This window comes from Drosophila hydei, unplaced genomic scaffold (assembly GCF_003285905.1).
Source record: "Drosophila hydei strain 15085-1641.00,03,60 unplaced genomic scaffold, DhydRS2 tig00008121-arrow-pilon, whole genome shotgun sequence".
NCBI classification, from domain to species: domain Eukaryota; kingdom Metazoa; phylum Arthropoda; class Insecta; order Diptera; family Drosophilidae; genus Drosophila; species Drosophila hydei.
In genome coordinates, this window is record NW_022045832.1 from 2,148,198 (window position 1) to 2,163,784 (window position 15,587).

Here is a 15,587-nt window from a genome sequence, read left to right on the forward strand (position 1 = left end):
GTCGCATTAAATCAATCAATCAATTAACTTTATTGACTGACTTGTTAAAAAGTTGCGCTCAATATCTAACGCACTTTGGTGCTATACAAATTTTATATATAATTGATAATATTGTTGTTCTTGCTGTTTGCCATGGCTTAAAAAATGTATACAAACAAATTTTTTATTTTTAACACATAGAATATGATTTCATTTCGTGCCTATGCCAGTTGGAGTGCAGATTAATAATTATTTTTGGTTAGTTACAAGTCTTAAACGCTTTCTAAATTGGAAGTGACTGCTAATGTTTGTTAGTTACATCTGGATAAAGCATCAAAAATGATTCAAAAAAGAAATTAACTGCGGCTAGACAGCGGCTGATTTGTTCACTGGGGGCCAAAAGTTTACTAAATTATGCGTAATTTTGCCTAAATGCTATATGAAAATTTATTATAAGGAATACTATTTGCGTGGCTGCTGTCGCATTTTTGGCCGCTTTAACATTATGGCTATAAAAAATGATGCAGTTGGAGATTCCGTTTGCATTTACAAATGCACTTTAAGAGATTCCATGCGCGTCACAATACGACGACGTAATTCTGCGTATCTGAAAAAAAAGATCGAATGAAATTGTAGAATAAATTTACCAATATATACAACAAACAATAATCTGATTGACTATTACACCTAGAACTGGGTCTACGCAATTTTTCTTTTCGGGAACTCAATTATACGATATTTGTTTTCGTGAAGGTCAAAGTAGGGCATATCAGCAAACTCAATTGGGAGCAGTATTAATGGCTAAGCTCAGACAATCTTCTACATTCTTTGAAATTAATTATACCTCTCTTTCACTTTGACGACCTCACGCGCCAATTCCTGATCATAGCGATCCAAGATAGCGCGACATTCCGGCAGCGATAGATTTAAAAATTGAGCAACTTCATTACTGAAAATAGAGAAGAAAATTGATAAAATGATAGTAGGCTTAATTATGGGTCGCTTACCTGATTTCATCAGTTTTACGTGCATCCACAAGAAATAGGCGCGCCACATCTTCGTGCGGGCCCAGCGTAATACGAGTTATTAATGGATATTCATTGTCCTTCAAGCGCTTCTGCTCGCCATTGTCACGCACGATGAAAAGGGAAAAATTCTCCGCGGCACTATCCACTTTATACTTCTCCAACACCAGATTGATGACCTCCTGAGTGGTGACCAGTGAAGAGACCCAAACTGACATTTGGGAGCCATATGGTGGAGTGAAAAACGATGTTTCCCGATTGTAAAAATGTCCATTGATTGAACAACGACGTTTCAGCTTCGTGCGCGAACTGCAAACATTCAACATAATATAAGAATAGGTGACATAAGCATAAAATTGGATTTACTAACCGTCGATTGCCACTGCGTCGTTTAATGGCAGCAGCGCCAGTGCGCGGAGCCCTTCTTAAAACAACGCCATCCTCATTTACATGCAAGCCCGCCTCATTCGTTGCAGTGTTATCTGCGCCGGCTTCTCTGCCCTCAGTGGCCGTGTACAGCTCGTCCGTTTGGGTCAGCTCGTCACCAGCCACAGCACCGCTTAACACCTAAACAAATGAGATAAGCATTATTAAAATAAATAACGATATGGCGATAATAAAAAATCTCATGTTCTACTTAAATATAAGCCTAAGTGGAACATCTCTATTAGCTGTACCCTCAGTTTTCCTTTTATTATATAATATGTAGACACATATTGCTGACTGATATAAGAGCGTTTGCAAAAGGCGTACAGCAAGATAAGCAGTTGCAAGACGCTTCTATAGCTGTAATGCAATTATTTTGCTACTCAATTGCTCAAATAAGTTGCGCCTTGAAGAATCTATACAATAAAAATTTTAATATTGAAATAAGGTTGACATGGTGGAGGTGGTTGGAGAAACACACTGTTTTCTTAGAGCTTATCTGCTCATTCCAAATTTCATAATTTTCACTTTCCCGGATCTCACATTCTGCCTTAACGTTGTTTAGTCCATTAAATAAAGTATAATATTACCGATGATGCATCGGCGCGGCTCGACTCATGTTCAATTGCACCGTCTTTGGGATAGCAATTCATTTGGATTTGTATATAACGTTGAGGCACATCGCTGCGTCGCACTGTCGCCAAACGATGTGGGCGCAGCGTTGTGTCGTCGTCGTCATCACTGTCGGAATATACAAAGCAGCTGGGACCAGACTTTGAACGATTGATGCCCTTTTCAAAGAGCTGACGACCCTGCTCATAGGGTTTATGGTGTTCCCTGCTAGGCGCTATAGAGGCAAAGGCAGAACCACTCTTCTGCAAGGCATACTGACGCTGCGATGAGCGCGGAGAATCAACGCTACTACGCAAATGCATTGTGTCATTTATAAAAGTGGGATCAATGGAGCGCAACGCGTGCTCGCAATTAAAACTCTTGCTCATAACCGAATTCTCGCCGTAGAGCTTCAACGAGTCGTGTATCCGAGAAGGGTCGATAGGCTGATTACGTTTCAGTGTGCCATCTTTGGGCTCCTGAAACGAGTTGGCACCATTCACATAGTCCTGATGAACGCTTCGCTTGAAGTCCTCGTAATCCATGGGCTTCAGCGTTGCATCATCAGATGTCTTGTAGTCCTCCAGTGTGGTGTTGCTGGTGCTTACAGTGGTTGTGTTTTGTGTATTGGTATTTGTAGTCAAAGAGCCTGTAGCAGTCATAAAGTTATCTGAGCTGCTGCTTGTCGTGGTGTTTGTGGTTGTTGTGGGCGATGAGGCAGTATTAATTTGATTGTTTTGCGTAGTTGTCGAAGATGTGCTAGAGGAGCATGTTTTACTGGGCGAACTCTCGCTGGACGATTGCGACGACGAAGACGGCAACTTGACGGGCATCGTTTCATAGACCTTGTCCTTTTCACTTTGACGTCGCTCCACTTGCAGCAAATCATCAATATCATCCCAGTCCAGTTTCTCTAGATGGTCTAACTTAGAGGGCAACGTGCTCGATACGCAGCTGGTACTGGCCGTAATAGCGTCCGTGGCGCTGCCAATTAGTGTGCTCGAGGAATCCGTGTTTGTTACGTCTCCGTCATCATTGCTGGAACTCGACTGCCCATTTACGACCTGACCACTGCCTGCTGTTGTATTGGCGGAGGCATCTTCCGGCGTTGTCGGCAGCTCCGATATTTCATTCAGACTGCATGAATCGAAGGTCATGCTTTCCGACAATGAAATATCCGTAGAAAGTGGATCAACCTCACTAGCAGTCGTCGTGGGAGGCGCCACCGAATCGCTGCCTTCGTTTTCCTTGTCGGAGCAGCTTTCCTGTTTACAAATAATTATCAATAAATAAAAATGAAGAGCATGTAATGTGTAGGAACTTACATCCTGCGCCTTGGACGTACGGCAGGAGTTGCGTTTACGCACTATAAACGTACGTTGATCATCGTCCTCCTTCAGATGAATAACGCCTTGCACGCCCCAAAACACACGCAGAGGCCCCTCCAAGACCAAACGATTGTTTACTTCCCGGCTGCGTATCTCAAGGCTTTTATTATCAAAAAATTGATTGTAAACCTGAAAGTTTTCAACATTTTAGTACAAACTTGTTTAATTAATTTTAGAAGTGGTGCATCATACCTTAAGTTTGGACTCCAAATGGTCGCGGGGCAGCGCGGGTCCATTAGCCTGAACTGCAACTGGTTTCTGCGCGCCTTTTACACCATAGCTTTTGTGTGACTCAACGCGCGTGCCATGACCAAAAAGCTGCGGTCCGAACAGCGCACCATAGCAGGGCACATGACAATAAGGCACTCCTTTATGCTATTACAATAAATGCATGCGATTAATTGCGTATAGCAGCAAATGCTTTTATGATTAAATACCTCTGCATGCTGGCCGGGATTAAGGCGCTTGCCGCACTCTTCGCAACGCAAACATTCCGGATGCCAATCATAGCCCAGCGATTGTTTACGTTCCGCTGTGTTGGATCGAAATATGTAATTTGAATGCTTATTATTTAAACAAATGGCATGCACATCACGACTGTTATAATCTGTTTATGTATGCGCGTGCGGGAGTGAGTGTTTGTGTGTGTGCGTGTGTGCATATATAAACACATGCATATGTGGGTGTTTAAATTACCAAAGTAAACGGGTTTGCCGCACTTGTGGCACTTCCACATTCCGCTGTGCTGTGCCAATTGGTCACTTGGTCGGTCGGTCGGTCGTCGGTTGGTCCAGGTCAACGTTTCCTGGTGGGGGGCGTGTTTAGCGCGTTGTGACGTCAAGAAGATTTATGCAGGTTGATATGAACAAGGAACGCAAACACGTAGAACAAGAACACAAGACAAAGGGTAAACAAACGTGAAAAGCACACAACGACGACTACAGCGACTAACGACAACGACGACGAATTTTAACAACCATTCAGCGCTTCACTTTCATAGTTTCATTCAAAAAATTAGCACCTGACTTTTAAATAATTCGCAAGTCGCTTGTGCATTGATAATAACAAAGTTTTTATAGAAAAATTATATTACACTAAAACAGCACCAGGCGAAAGAAGCAGAAGAACTAAAGGCAGTATCAGTGCTGCACAGCGTGCAATATCCAATCTACGGTTGTACAACACTGTAGATGCTTTTCGGCCAAATTTAGCACGTTATTAAGCGCAAGTAGAAAGTGAGACAACGACGTCGACGACGACGTTTTGTTGTGTGCGTCGCTTAGTGGCAAATTTTTGTTAATTACCCTATAATAGCTGCAACATTCAATTAATTACTAGCTCAGTTTATATGTGTGACAGCTGCTTGAAAAAAATGTGCGCGTGTCATTGCTACTCAGCCACCCACATTTAAGCATTGCTTTGCTCAAATCAAGGGGATCAATTTCAGCAGCAGCAGAAGCAACAGCTGAAAGAAGCCAAAAATTTCGCTGTGCGATTTGTGTAAATAGCCAACGGTGCAAATACTGCAGCAACGTGCGCGTGTGTGAGTGCCTGTGTGTGTTTAGCAATGCGCGCCACAATTGAGTTTGAGGAATGCCTGAAGGATTCGCCGAGATTCAGGTACATAATGAGCCGCCGTCCCAGCTCGGTCACATAACAAAGCCACATTTCCCCCACCCCCTAACACATAGTGCGCATTATGCGCATTCTATTTCCGCATTTGGCATTTGCTATTTGCATTTGGGCACCCTGAGAGGGGTTTGACTATATATTTTTGTAGCGTGACTGGTTCCGCTTGGATATCGTGCCATCAGCAGCTTTCGTTCGAATCGATCCCCCCACTCCCCTCCACAAACAACGGCTCTAATATAGCTGACGCTTAATCATCATTGAGAAAACTTTGCACTTCACTCCAACATCGTCAGAGTTTTGGAATTTATCATTCGTGCACAATATGATGGAACATATGAGTTCATTTATTTGTTGCTAATTATTGTGTCAATCGATTGAACGGCTTTCGGCGCTCATTGATAAGATTTCTCCCAATTGCCAGCCTATCTCAGTTAGCATTAATCTCGCCCAGAGACAAAGCTTTCGCTCGGCTGCCACAGACATTTTTTTAATTGCCAGCCCAAGCTGAGCCATTTCGATAGCTTTCACATGAACCAAAACGACTCAACAGGTTACAAACAAACAAACAAAAAGAAATTATAAATATTGCAGACTAAGGAGATTCAAAGATATGGAGAGACTTTCAAACTCTGCTCGCCATATTTCAGCAACGTGTGCAACTCTGGCTAATGGCATTAAAATCGCGTCTTTAATTAAACGCACAAACAGCACTTCAATAAAGTGGCATAAATTAACAGAGTCAACATAAACAAACAGCCAGCAGCAACTACGCCGCAGCTGTCACTGCCTGCAGGCCCGTAAACATCTCCTACCTCCTGCCTCCTAGCCCCCGCCCTGCGCCGCCCCGTTTAAGCACACAGTGGACGAAGCTAATCGTTTGCGACAGCAACTCGGTGCTTCCTCAACTCCGCTGTTTGCATCCATTAAACAATAACAAGATTTTTACAAACGTCTTCAATTTGTTCTTGGCACAGACAATTCATTTCCAAGGAGGAGGCGGACATTGAGCACTTGGAGCAGAAGCTCGAGAAGATTATCAAGCTATGCAATGTGGCAGTCGACTCGGGCAAGGAGTATGTCAAGAATCAGAGGTAAGTTGCGCACAGTTTACTCTCTATTGAAATTGCTATCAAATTATTTGTTCTCTTTTTGTTTTATTACCTCTAGCGCCTTTGCCATGTCCTTGTGGGATCTGCAACAGCATTTTCTCGACAATAAAAATGCGCACAATGCGCTGGGCAAGCTGATTCATTGCTATCAGGTGCGTCGTCTCTCGCAGCTAATTACTTGGCAAAATTTTATATTTATCTGGTGTCTTTTGTGTTTGTGTCTTTCGACAGGAAATGAATAAGTTTCACACGATATTACTAGATCAGGCCAGTCGAACGGTATTGAAAAATCTCAACGTATTTGTCAAAGATGACATCAACCAGGTCAAGGACTACAAAGGACACTTCTTGAAAGTCTCGGAAGGCTATGACAATGCGCTCATTAAGAACGCACAGGTGCGTACCGTGCAGTGTCATCGATATCATGGCTCACGCATTGAAGTATGTCCTTTTGCCCACCCATCCACAGGCGAGCAAAAATCGACCACAGGAAGTTCAGGAGGCTGCCAACATACTGTCCGCCTCCAAGTCTTGCTTTCAGCACACCGCTCTAGACTATGTGAACTACATAACGCTGGTGCAGGCGCGCAAGGTGCCTTCCATACTTTCGACGGTAAGAGCCTTATGCATCGGGGAATTTTAACTGAATTTGAAGGCTAAGTGTTTAACAGCTGATCATATATTGTATTTGCGAAGTAAAACACCTCCAAGACTTTTACCATTCCATATCGCAACAAAATAACTTGATAAGACTATTAAATTAATTAACTTCATTTCTATATAAGGCTTCAATATTGAACTCAAAATTTCATATATTTGAATCATATTCAAACTAATGGCATACATAATTGATCTGTTTTTGTTTAGTCTGAAGAAAGTTCGTCGATAACAGAAAAAATATTGAGTAGGCTGCTATTGACCTTATTTTTCTCAGAAAACAAAAACCGATTAGAATCGAAAATATGTATGTGTTTTTGACCAGGCTGACGAATCAGACATATCGATTTCATAAGCTGCAATATTATTAACCGTTCACAGATTAAAAAAGCTTAAATAGAAAATTATTCAAATTAGAGAAGTAAGGCATCGACGAGTAAGTAAAGTAGTGGAAACGCAGACTAAAGCCTTAGATTACAGAGCTTAATATATGATACTATCTACAGTTCTTATCGACATTTCGGTCAGGCGATATGGTTACTGTGAATGAAATCGCATTGTCTTTAGCGTAAATAACAAAAAATCAACAACAATTGTTGTACTTATGACGTCATATTCGCGATATGCTCTTAATGGATATGTATGTAGTTTGTTATTTGTGTTTTTTGTTTTGTTTTTGTTTTTAATATCGCTGGCTCATTGATCGGCGTTGAGTCAGTTGGCACCCGGCAGCAGTTTTAGTCGGTCGTGAAGTGCCCCCGTTGCAGGTTCGTTGAACGTCTCCAATATGGGGCCAATGTGTATTCATTTTATTCATAAATAAAAGCAATTGTTGAACGTGTTCTTTGCTGATCGCTGTATATTCTCTTTGACAGTTGCTGGACTATTATCAGGCGTGCGTGACCTACTACCATCAGGGCTTTGATTTGTGCAACGACTTTGACGAGTTCTTCAAGAATATCAGCGAGGATTTGAATGCGCTGCGCGGCGACTATCAACAGCTGGAGAAGGTCATGCAGAATCGACATATGAGCGTGAATCGGTATTGCGATTCGAACACAAACAGCGCCTCGCACAATGTCGAGGGGTATCTGTTTAAGAAGAAATCGAAGGGCTTCAAGACCTGGTGTAGACGTTGGTTCTACCTCAGCGATAACCAGCTGGTCTATAGGTGCGTGCTATATCTATATGCTTCAACCTTGCTCATTTCTTTTGATTTTTCCCATTCGTTTTGCTTGCCGGTTAAATCGTCTTCATTTGTTTGCCATTTTGTACTCGTATTCTCATTTCTCTTGTTGTGTTGTTGTTGTGATTGTGATTTGTTGTGCTGTACGCTGAAGTGATTTGGATTCGCATTCCAGAAAACGCAGCAACGAAGACTCGTTTTCGGTCATGGAGGAGGATCTGCGCATCTGCACCGTGCGGCCGGTCAACGAAGGTGACCGCCGTTTCTGCTTCGAGGTCATCTCGCCAACCAAGTGAGTATTTCCACCCAGTGTTAATTATATAAGACAATTATTCACTGTCTGCACTTCTGTACTATACGTAGGTCACACACACTCCAAGCGGACTCTGCAGACATGCTCTCGTTGTGGATCTCGGCGCTGCAGCACAGCATTGGCGCGGCTATTCAGCATGCATCAACGCATCACTCACGCCCGCAATCGACGAATGCACCCAATGCGCTGCCCGCGAAGCGACGAATGTAAGTGTAAAGTAATCTGTATATTGCAAACAGCTTTCTAATGAGTCATGCTTAGCCACTGGGAGGAGTTTCTCAAAATACCGGGCAATGCGCATTGCTGTGACTGTCGCGGCTCAAATCCCCGTTGGGCTTCGATCAACTTGGGCATAACACTATGCATCGAGTGCTCCGGTGTGCATCGCAGCCTGGGCGTGCATTATAGCAAGGTGCGCTCCCTGACACTAGACGCCTGGGAAACGGAGAATGTCAAGGTGATGATGGAATTGGGCAACGAGGTCGTCAATCGGATTTATGAGGCGCGCGTCCCCGAAGACTGTGAGTTACGGAAGCCCACGGAACAATGCGAGATTGGAGTGCGCGAAGCCTGGATCAAGGCTAAATATGTAGAGCGGCGTTTTGTGTGCGGCATGCCCAAGCCACAGGATTTAATGTCTAGCGAAACTGCCGAGGTGCTAAGCATAGAAAGCGGCGAAATAGCAGATGATGGCGTTGTAGATGGTGGAAGAAGCGTTGGTGGAGGACTTCTTGGTAAGCGGGCTACACTCTCGCTGGGCGGCACACGCAAGTGGACGGTGAAAAAGTTGCGGCGACGACGTCAGCAGAGGCCGTTGCCCAAGACACTTAGCGATGATCCGAGCATATACAACACTGCAAAAACTGGTGACGAACTGGAGGACGATGATGATGAGTCAATAAATATTCCATCAATGTCGCTGAGTATATCGCGAGATGATTTGTTAGTGATTGGCGATGACTTGGCACTGGATAGATATGAAACACCTGGCATTTTGGGCAGTGACCAGGAGAGCACTGAAGGCGAATCCGACACTGAACTGCCCGAGGAAGTACCCTTCACTCAATTGGATGCTAATCTATTGCTTTACAAAGCGGCCGTTGTGCACAATTTACCTGTGATGTGTATGGCCTTCGCTTTGGGTGCCGATAAGCACTGGAAGAATGTAGACGATCGTCAGCGTTCCTTTTTGCACCAGGCTGTGCTGTCTGGCTCTGTGATGGCATGCGAGTATCTGCTGCTGAACGGCGCTGCCATTGATGCAGTCGATGAGCTGGGCTACAGTGCACTACATATATCCACGGCCAAAGGACACATTGCTCAGGTGTATTTACTGTTGAAACACAAGGCAGCATACGATCTGGCCTCCAGTGATGGCAAGAAGGCACTGGATATTGCCGTGGAACAGAAGAATGCGGATATCGTGACGCTGTAAGCTGAAAGTCTATTAACAGCATCTAAATATCTTAATTAATTAAACTATTTTGTCTTTAGTCTGCGCCTGACTCGACTAAACGACGAGATCGGTCTGAACGACGAGTATAACGGCGAGGATGAGACGTATAAGGATGTGATGAAGGACTTTTCTAACTTTGCTGCCAGTCAGCCGCGTATGTTGCGCCAGCGCAACGATTCAAATACTCTAGAATCGCAGCGCAGCTCTCTAACCAACTCCGACTAACAGTGACAGCAGGCCAGCTTGGCCAAATTGACAAATTAGTTGTCTCAGTAGATATTCCAATGCTTAGCTGTTGTCAGCTCCTGCTATGCTAAGTTGTAAACCTGTTCATTTATGTGCTGGCATTTTCACAGACATCGCCTACTCGAAACGGATTTAATAAGCAATCTCATTTAAAGGCGCTCTCGACTATGATTCATTGCATTGCACGTGAGTTGCGTATTGGTTTGATGCTTTGTTGACGTTTAATTTATTAGCTTAGGTCTAAAGTTAGGTGCACGTGGCGTGTAATCCATATTTATATAAATGTTTATTGTTTACAAATGTTTAAATATATATGTATGCATATGCATATATATATATATATATACACATAAATATATAATATATATATATATATATATATATATATATATATATATACATATACATATATTTATTTATACAAATATAAATATACATGTATGTACATGCATTTGCGTATTGTACACTATGTTATGTGTTATATTAAACGATATTATTATTGTATTATACTAAATCGATGTAGCTAGCTATCTTATACAATATAATTATAACGTAACATAATGAAACTGTTGCAAGTGTTTCCAATTTGTATTTGTTAATAAGAATTTGCGTGTTATGTGCTAAACAATTATTTTTTGCATACCTTTCTTCCACTGTTCCAAACCAATAAAGAAAATGTGCTTGTTTAGTGCCAAAATTAAAATTGAGCACTTAAAGAATTTCGAATAAAATTACAAATTGTTTAAAATCTACAATTAAAAATACTTTAAATTATGCTACTTGAATTGACGAGATAAAAACTGAAGTAGTCAAGAGAGTGTACAAATACGATTGGATGCTTATTCAAACTCCGCTTCATTTCCATTGCCATCCGTTGCGCAATCTCCGCCGGTGTCCTTGACCTTGTGGACATTCTGGACGTGTCGCTGCACTGCGCTGCGATCGTTAAACTGACGGCCACACTCCTTGCAGGCAAACGTGACACCTGCGTGGGCGACAAGGTGACGACTCAGGCCCGACACATGACTGAAGCTGCGCTTGCACAGATGGCACTTGTGCTGGCGTTCACCTTCCAGGTGCATGCGGTTAATGTGCTGCTGCAAATTGGTCTTCTGAGCGAAGCAAGTGTCACAGTGGGGGCATTGATGACGCTTCGCGCCCGTGTGCGTGTCCATGTGACGCTTGAGTACCTCGCGTTGCGAAAACGACAAGTCGCACTCTTCGCATTTGTATGGCTTAAGACCTGTATGAATGATCATATGGCGCTTCAGCGAACTGGCGCAGGACAACTGCAGTTGGCAAACGGGGCACTTGAGCGCGCCGCCTGTTCCATTCTTCAGCGTCTTAATGTGCGTGCTCAGATGGCGCGACAGTGTCTTCTCCGTGGCAAACGAAATGGGACACAGCTGACACTGAAACGTTTTCAGAGTATCGCTGACCCGTCCAACAGTCGGCTTAGAGCTGCGTGGAGCTCGTTTTACAACAAAATCACTTTTTCTGCTTTTAGCTGATGTCAGGCCTTCACTGTTTCCCTTCTCGTTCGACTACAAGCGAAGTGATTTCGGTTAATTTCAATGATTGTTATTCCTTATGCTGGCTACTTACCAATATTATGACATTTTCGTTAAACTCATACACCTGATGATCGTCGCCTCCATCATCATCGAGATTAAATACCATTACGTCCGCCATTTCCTCAGACTTGGCGTCCGTAAACTGAATCTCTCCATTGTCCTTAACTGCAAGTGAAAACAAAAGCGAGTTACTAAAAGAGTTAATTTTACTATCAGCCCAGTGCTTACTGTTGTATGATGTGATGTTCTTGTCCTGCTGAAATTCTGTCGAGGAGCTGGGCGTCGAATTTGCCGATGAGGCGGCATTTATAATATAGATTTCGCCATTCTGACTGGTGACCACATCACCAGCGCCGACCATCTTAATATCGCGGAAACTCTCATTAGCATCTAGCGCGGTAGCCTCCATGTCCGCATCGTCCGTCGAGAGTACCTCCACTTTGGAATCGGTTTCAAGCACATATTCAGCGCTTTCAGTAACCGATACTTTGGGTTGACGCTTTTGTTGAGCTGCGGGCGATGAGATACGACCACGTTTTCGGGTTACACGCTGCTCATTGGTTGTCTGCAATGCTGGCACGGATATAGGGGTTGGCGCTGGTGCTGGGGCTGGTGCTGATTGTTCAAGGGATTCGTTCTTTGGCTTTGCCTGAACTGGCAGCTCCCCCAGTGTTTCCCAAAGACCGGCTTTCTTTTCGGTCAAGAACACCTCGAGTTCACCCAAAAGCTTGGCGAGCTGCTCCTTGCGGCTTTCCTCTTGTACCTCGTCACGCAGTTGCTGACGCACATCAATTCGCACCTCTTCGGCCAGTTGATTGCGCATTGCACTGCAGAACTCCTCACGTGCGGCATTGAGACGACTTTCAAAATCCTTTTCTATTTCCTGCTTGTACTTTTCCCGCCATTTTTGTGAGTTTTTTTCGAGCATTTCCAGCTTTTCTATGAATGCCATTGATTCTTCGAACTCAAGCTCGTCCTCGTCGGACTCGTTGTCCAATGCCTTGGCAAAGACGCGGCTCTTTTTCCCCATACTGACCAGTCGGATGTGCTTGCGCAGTTTTTTATCAGCCGCCTGACTGCGCTGGCGAAATAGAAACGACTTCTCCAACTGGTAACGACAATCGCCGCAGATCTTTTTAGGCAAGCCGTCAGTTGACTTTGCCTCCAGGGAGAGGCACGCCATCAAGCGCATCGGTATGGATAGCTGTGTGTCGTCCTCAGCAAAGATTGTGTGCGCATCCTTGAGCTCCCTTAAGCAAAGGCGACACCACTTCTCTATATCTGGATAAAATTCCTCTGCAGTCGACATTACAAATCTTCTAATTAATATTGTGCATTGCACGCAACAACAGACGCTATAGTTATAGAGCGAACAAAATGAATTGCCCAACACTGTTAGCTACATAGACAGCTGTGGCCACCCAAAAACTTAACATGTTGGAAAATGTTATCGCAGACGCGTTGGTATTTATTTTTCAAATAGTACAGTATGTTATAAGAAATAGAATAATCTTATCTAATTTAAGCTATTATTTATTGTAATGATATTTAACCCTATAGTATATTATTATATATTTTTCAATATTATTTTCTGAAGCTTCGAATAAGATTTTCATTGCATATTTCAGGCTGGTTACAAATAAATTTAGAATTTCTGACTTGAATGTCTCTCATTATTTTTAACGGATGATCCAGTGCTGTAAACGACAAATATAAGTGTTGAAAGATGTTTTTATATTTTAAACCATTACTACATTTATTTTGATTCGATTAAAAAGGTTTTTTTATAAAAATAAAATATTAAATTCTATTAAGCATGTTTCTTTGCATCAATAGATCCTCTAAGGCGGCATCGATAACAGTTTTGAACTTTTGAACCCTCAATGCCATGTATTTGGCAAATGCTATTCCTCAGTTTCTTGGGAGAGGGCTCCATATTTTGGTGGCTCTTTGGGGGGGTACTATCTATGGGCAATCTTCGTGGGGACTTAGATAAGGAAGACACACATTTGAAAGACAGAAAATTGGCAGTGCTAACATCGTCGCGCAAGTGACTGTATTGTGAATTTTCCATATTGATTTCAACCATTGGAAGAGCTATTGATGGTGTCGGAATGGGTTCCATAAAGGAAGCCGTGCTGACGGAAGACTTTTGTGGTATTTGATTTGGAACAGTGTCTGAAATAGCATTTTAATGTTATTGGAATCGATTTGAATAAAACATATAATTTTCTTTCTTACCAAGCACCTCCACAAGGCTCTCTTCACTACCGTTCAAATTAATGGAGCCTACGGTGGTCATAAGCTCGGAGTCCCTGCCAACTTGATCCGTTAGGTTGGATGCTCTTTCCAGATCAGCGGCTACTATGTCTGACATAATACCGTCCGAGCCACCTGCCTGGGCACGTGCTGTATTGTTGCGTTTGTGCACAAACCAAGTTTCAATCTCATAAAACAGTTCGTCCAACACTTTTAACTGACATTTCTTTTTGATGTCCGTGAGGATGAGGCTCTCCACTTCGTTGCGTACTTGTTGTTCAATCTCCTCTCTCACTTGCTGTTTGCACAGCGCAAGCAAATCGCTTTTATAGGTGTCTATTTCACAGCGAATTACCTGAGCTGCCTCTCTGCGCCAATGCGAGTTGCTTTCTGAGCAAGCTGTGCGCGAGCATTTAGCTACATCTTTTAACAAAAGCACGTCCTCCTTGTCGCCATCGATTAGGTCAGTCTCATAGTCAAAATTCCGGTCAAGGCGTGTCAATTGACGTAGACGGCGGTCGGCAGCATGACAACGTCTACGAAAATAATGAAACTCTTCCAAATGCAGCCGACAGACGTTGCAAATGAGTTGTGGCAGCTTGTCATTGGGATCAACTTCGAGCCCTGTGCAAGATAGAATTTTCACGGCTGCTTGGCCATTGGAGATAACGAAATTGGCATCCTTTGCAAGACACAATCGACAAACAGTCAACATTCTACTTAAGATTATTGTTATATAGATCTAGCAAAAAAAAAAACCAAGCAATATGAAAAAAAAAAAGTTGCAAAAGGAAGCCGTTTACAGTGTGACCACACATCAGCGCTGTTAAAATATGCCACTGCAAAAACCGCTTCGGTATTTGCAAAATATACCAAAAGCTGAAAGCAGTCAGCTTGCAATTAAAATACTGGAAATACAGAAGTGTTTTTATATATTCACTTTTAAATTACATGTTATATTTATTTATGTATGTAAGCAAATAATTTATGTTTAAAAAAATTGCAAGTCTTTAAATTGAAATGAAACCATTAATAATTTTGGTTGAAAATGCAAGTTTCTTTTTAAGAATTCTTATTATTAAAGAAATATATTTATATTTTATTTTAAATATTGTATAAAATTAGTAATTTAAAGTTAAATATATAAATCTAGATTGGAAATGGAAGGGAGATAAAGTTCAACAGAGTAAACTTGTTTAAATAAGCAAAGTGCAGCTTAATTAAAGTACATCTTTTCTATATGCAATTCATGAGAATCACATAGAAGGGTTCGAAACTGAATGGCCTACTTTCGGCATGTAATACTGACATACTTCGTACACGCACACATTAATATATATTTAATATATATATATATATATATATTCTATTGCCTTTCCCGGATAGTATGAATCAGAATCATAGGTAATTTTAATATGTCAGTACATGGGTCTTCAGTTTTGGTGGAGGATATTGAAATTTGCTGAAGATATACTTTGAGAATAACGGAAATATTAGAAATCCCATTCATCCCTGAACGAGTATTGCGAAATCGGTCCCACTCAAATAAAAACGCATTGACAGTTATGAAACAATTTTGTTATAATTCATTAAATATTAAGTATAAATATGCAGTTAACTATCAAGTATTATATACACAATTACAATAAGATATTCAGTCACTATAATGCTTCTATATACACAAAACGATATATATATATATATATACATAAATATATATATATA

General features: G+C 42.1%; 4 protein-coding genes across 5 annotated transcripts; 1 reads left to right on the top strand and 3 right to left on the bottom strand.

Moving 5' to 3' along the window:
* Positions 1–4,558, bottom strand: LOC111599562 (serine-rich adhesin for platelets). The gene is made up of 9 exons (XM_023315230.2): positions 4,127–4,558; positions 3,868–3,962; positions 3,623–3,805; positions 3,368–3,559; positions 2,021–3,307; positions 1,375–1,571; positions 987–1,313; positions 824–928; positions 1–586 (listed from the first exon to the last, which is right to left on the bottom strand). The coding sequence occupies exons 1-9, from the start codon at positions 4,164–4,166 to the stop codon at positions 526–528; spliced, it is 2,487 nt and encodes an 828-aa protein (XP_023170998.2). The 5' UTR covers positions 4,167–4,558; the 3' UTR covers positions 1–525.
* A 77-nt stretch (positions 4,559–4,635) lies between these two features.
* Positions 4,636–10,214, top strand: LOC111599559 (arf-GAP with coiled-coil, ANK repeat and PH domain-containing protein 2). 2 transcript variants are annotated; one of them, XM_023315227.2, is made up of 10 exons: positions 4,636–5,050; positions 6,037–6,153; positions 6,230–6,323; positions 6,403–6,567; positions 6,641–6,784; positions 7,704–7,999; positions 8,169–8,306; positions 8,378–8,533; positions 8,589–9,758; positions 9,822–10,214. In XM_023315227.2, exons 1-10 carry the CDS (start codon positions 4,998–5,000, stop codon positions 10,006–10,008), a joined length of 2,520 nt encoding a protein of 839 aa, XP_023170995.2. In that variant the 5' UTR covers positions 4,636–4,997; the 3' UTR covers positions 10,009–10,214. The 2 variants fall into 2 exon arrangements, with proteins under 2 accessions (XP_023170995.2, XP_023170996.2); XM_023315228.2 differs by having other exon boundaries at positions 4,637–5,050; positions 8,190–8,306.
* A 392-nt stretch (positions 10,215–10,606) lies between these two features.
* Positions 10,607–12,990, bottom strand: LOC111599573 (zinc finger and BTB domain-containing protein 17). The gene is made up of 3 exons (XM_023315244.2): positions 11,832–12,990; positions 11,635–11,768; positions 10,607–11,573 (listed from the first exon to the last, which is right to left on the bottom strand). Exons 1-3 carry the CDS (start codon positions 12,910–12,912, stop codon positions 10,869–10,871), a joined length of 1,920 nt encoding a protein of 639 aa, XP_023171012.2. The 5' UTR covers positions 12,913–12,990; the 3' UTR covers positions 10,607–10,868.
* A 372-nt stretch (positions 12,991–13,362) lies between these two features.
* On the bottom strand, positions 13,363–14,623 carry LOC111599593. The gene is made up of 2 exons (XM_023315276.2): positions 13,845–14,623; positions 13,363–13,781 (listed from the first exon to the last, which is right to left on the bottom strand). The coding sequence occupies exons 1-2, from the start codon at positions 14,575–14,577 to the stop codon at positions 13,414–13,416; spliced, it is 1,101 nt and encodes a 366-aa protein (XP_023171044.2). The 5' UTR covers positions 14,578–14,623; the 3' UTR covers positions 13,363–13,413.
* Between the last annotated feature and the right edge of the window lie 964 nt (positions 14,624–15,587).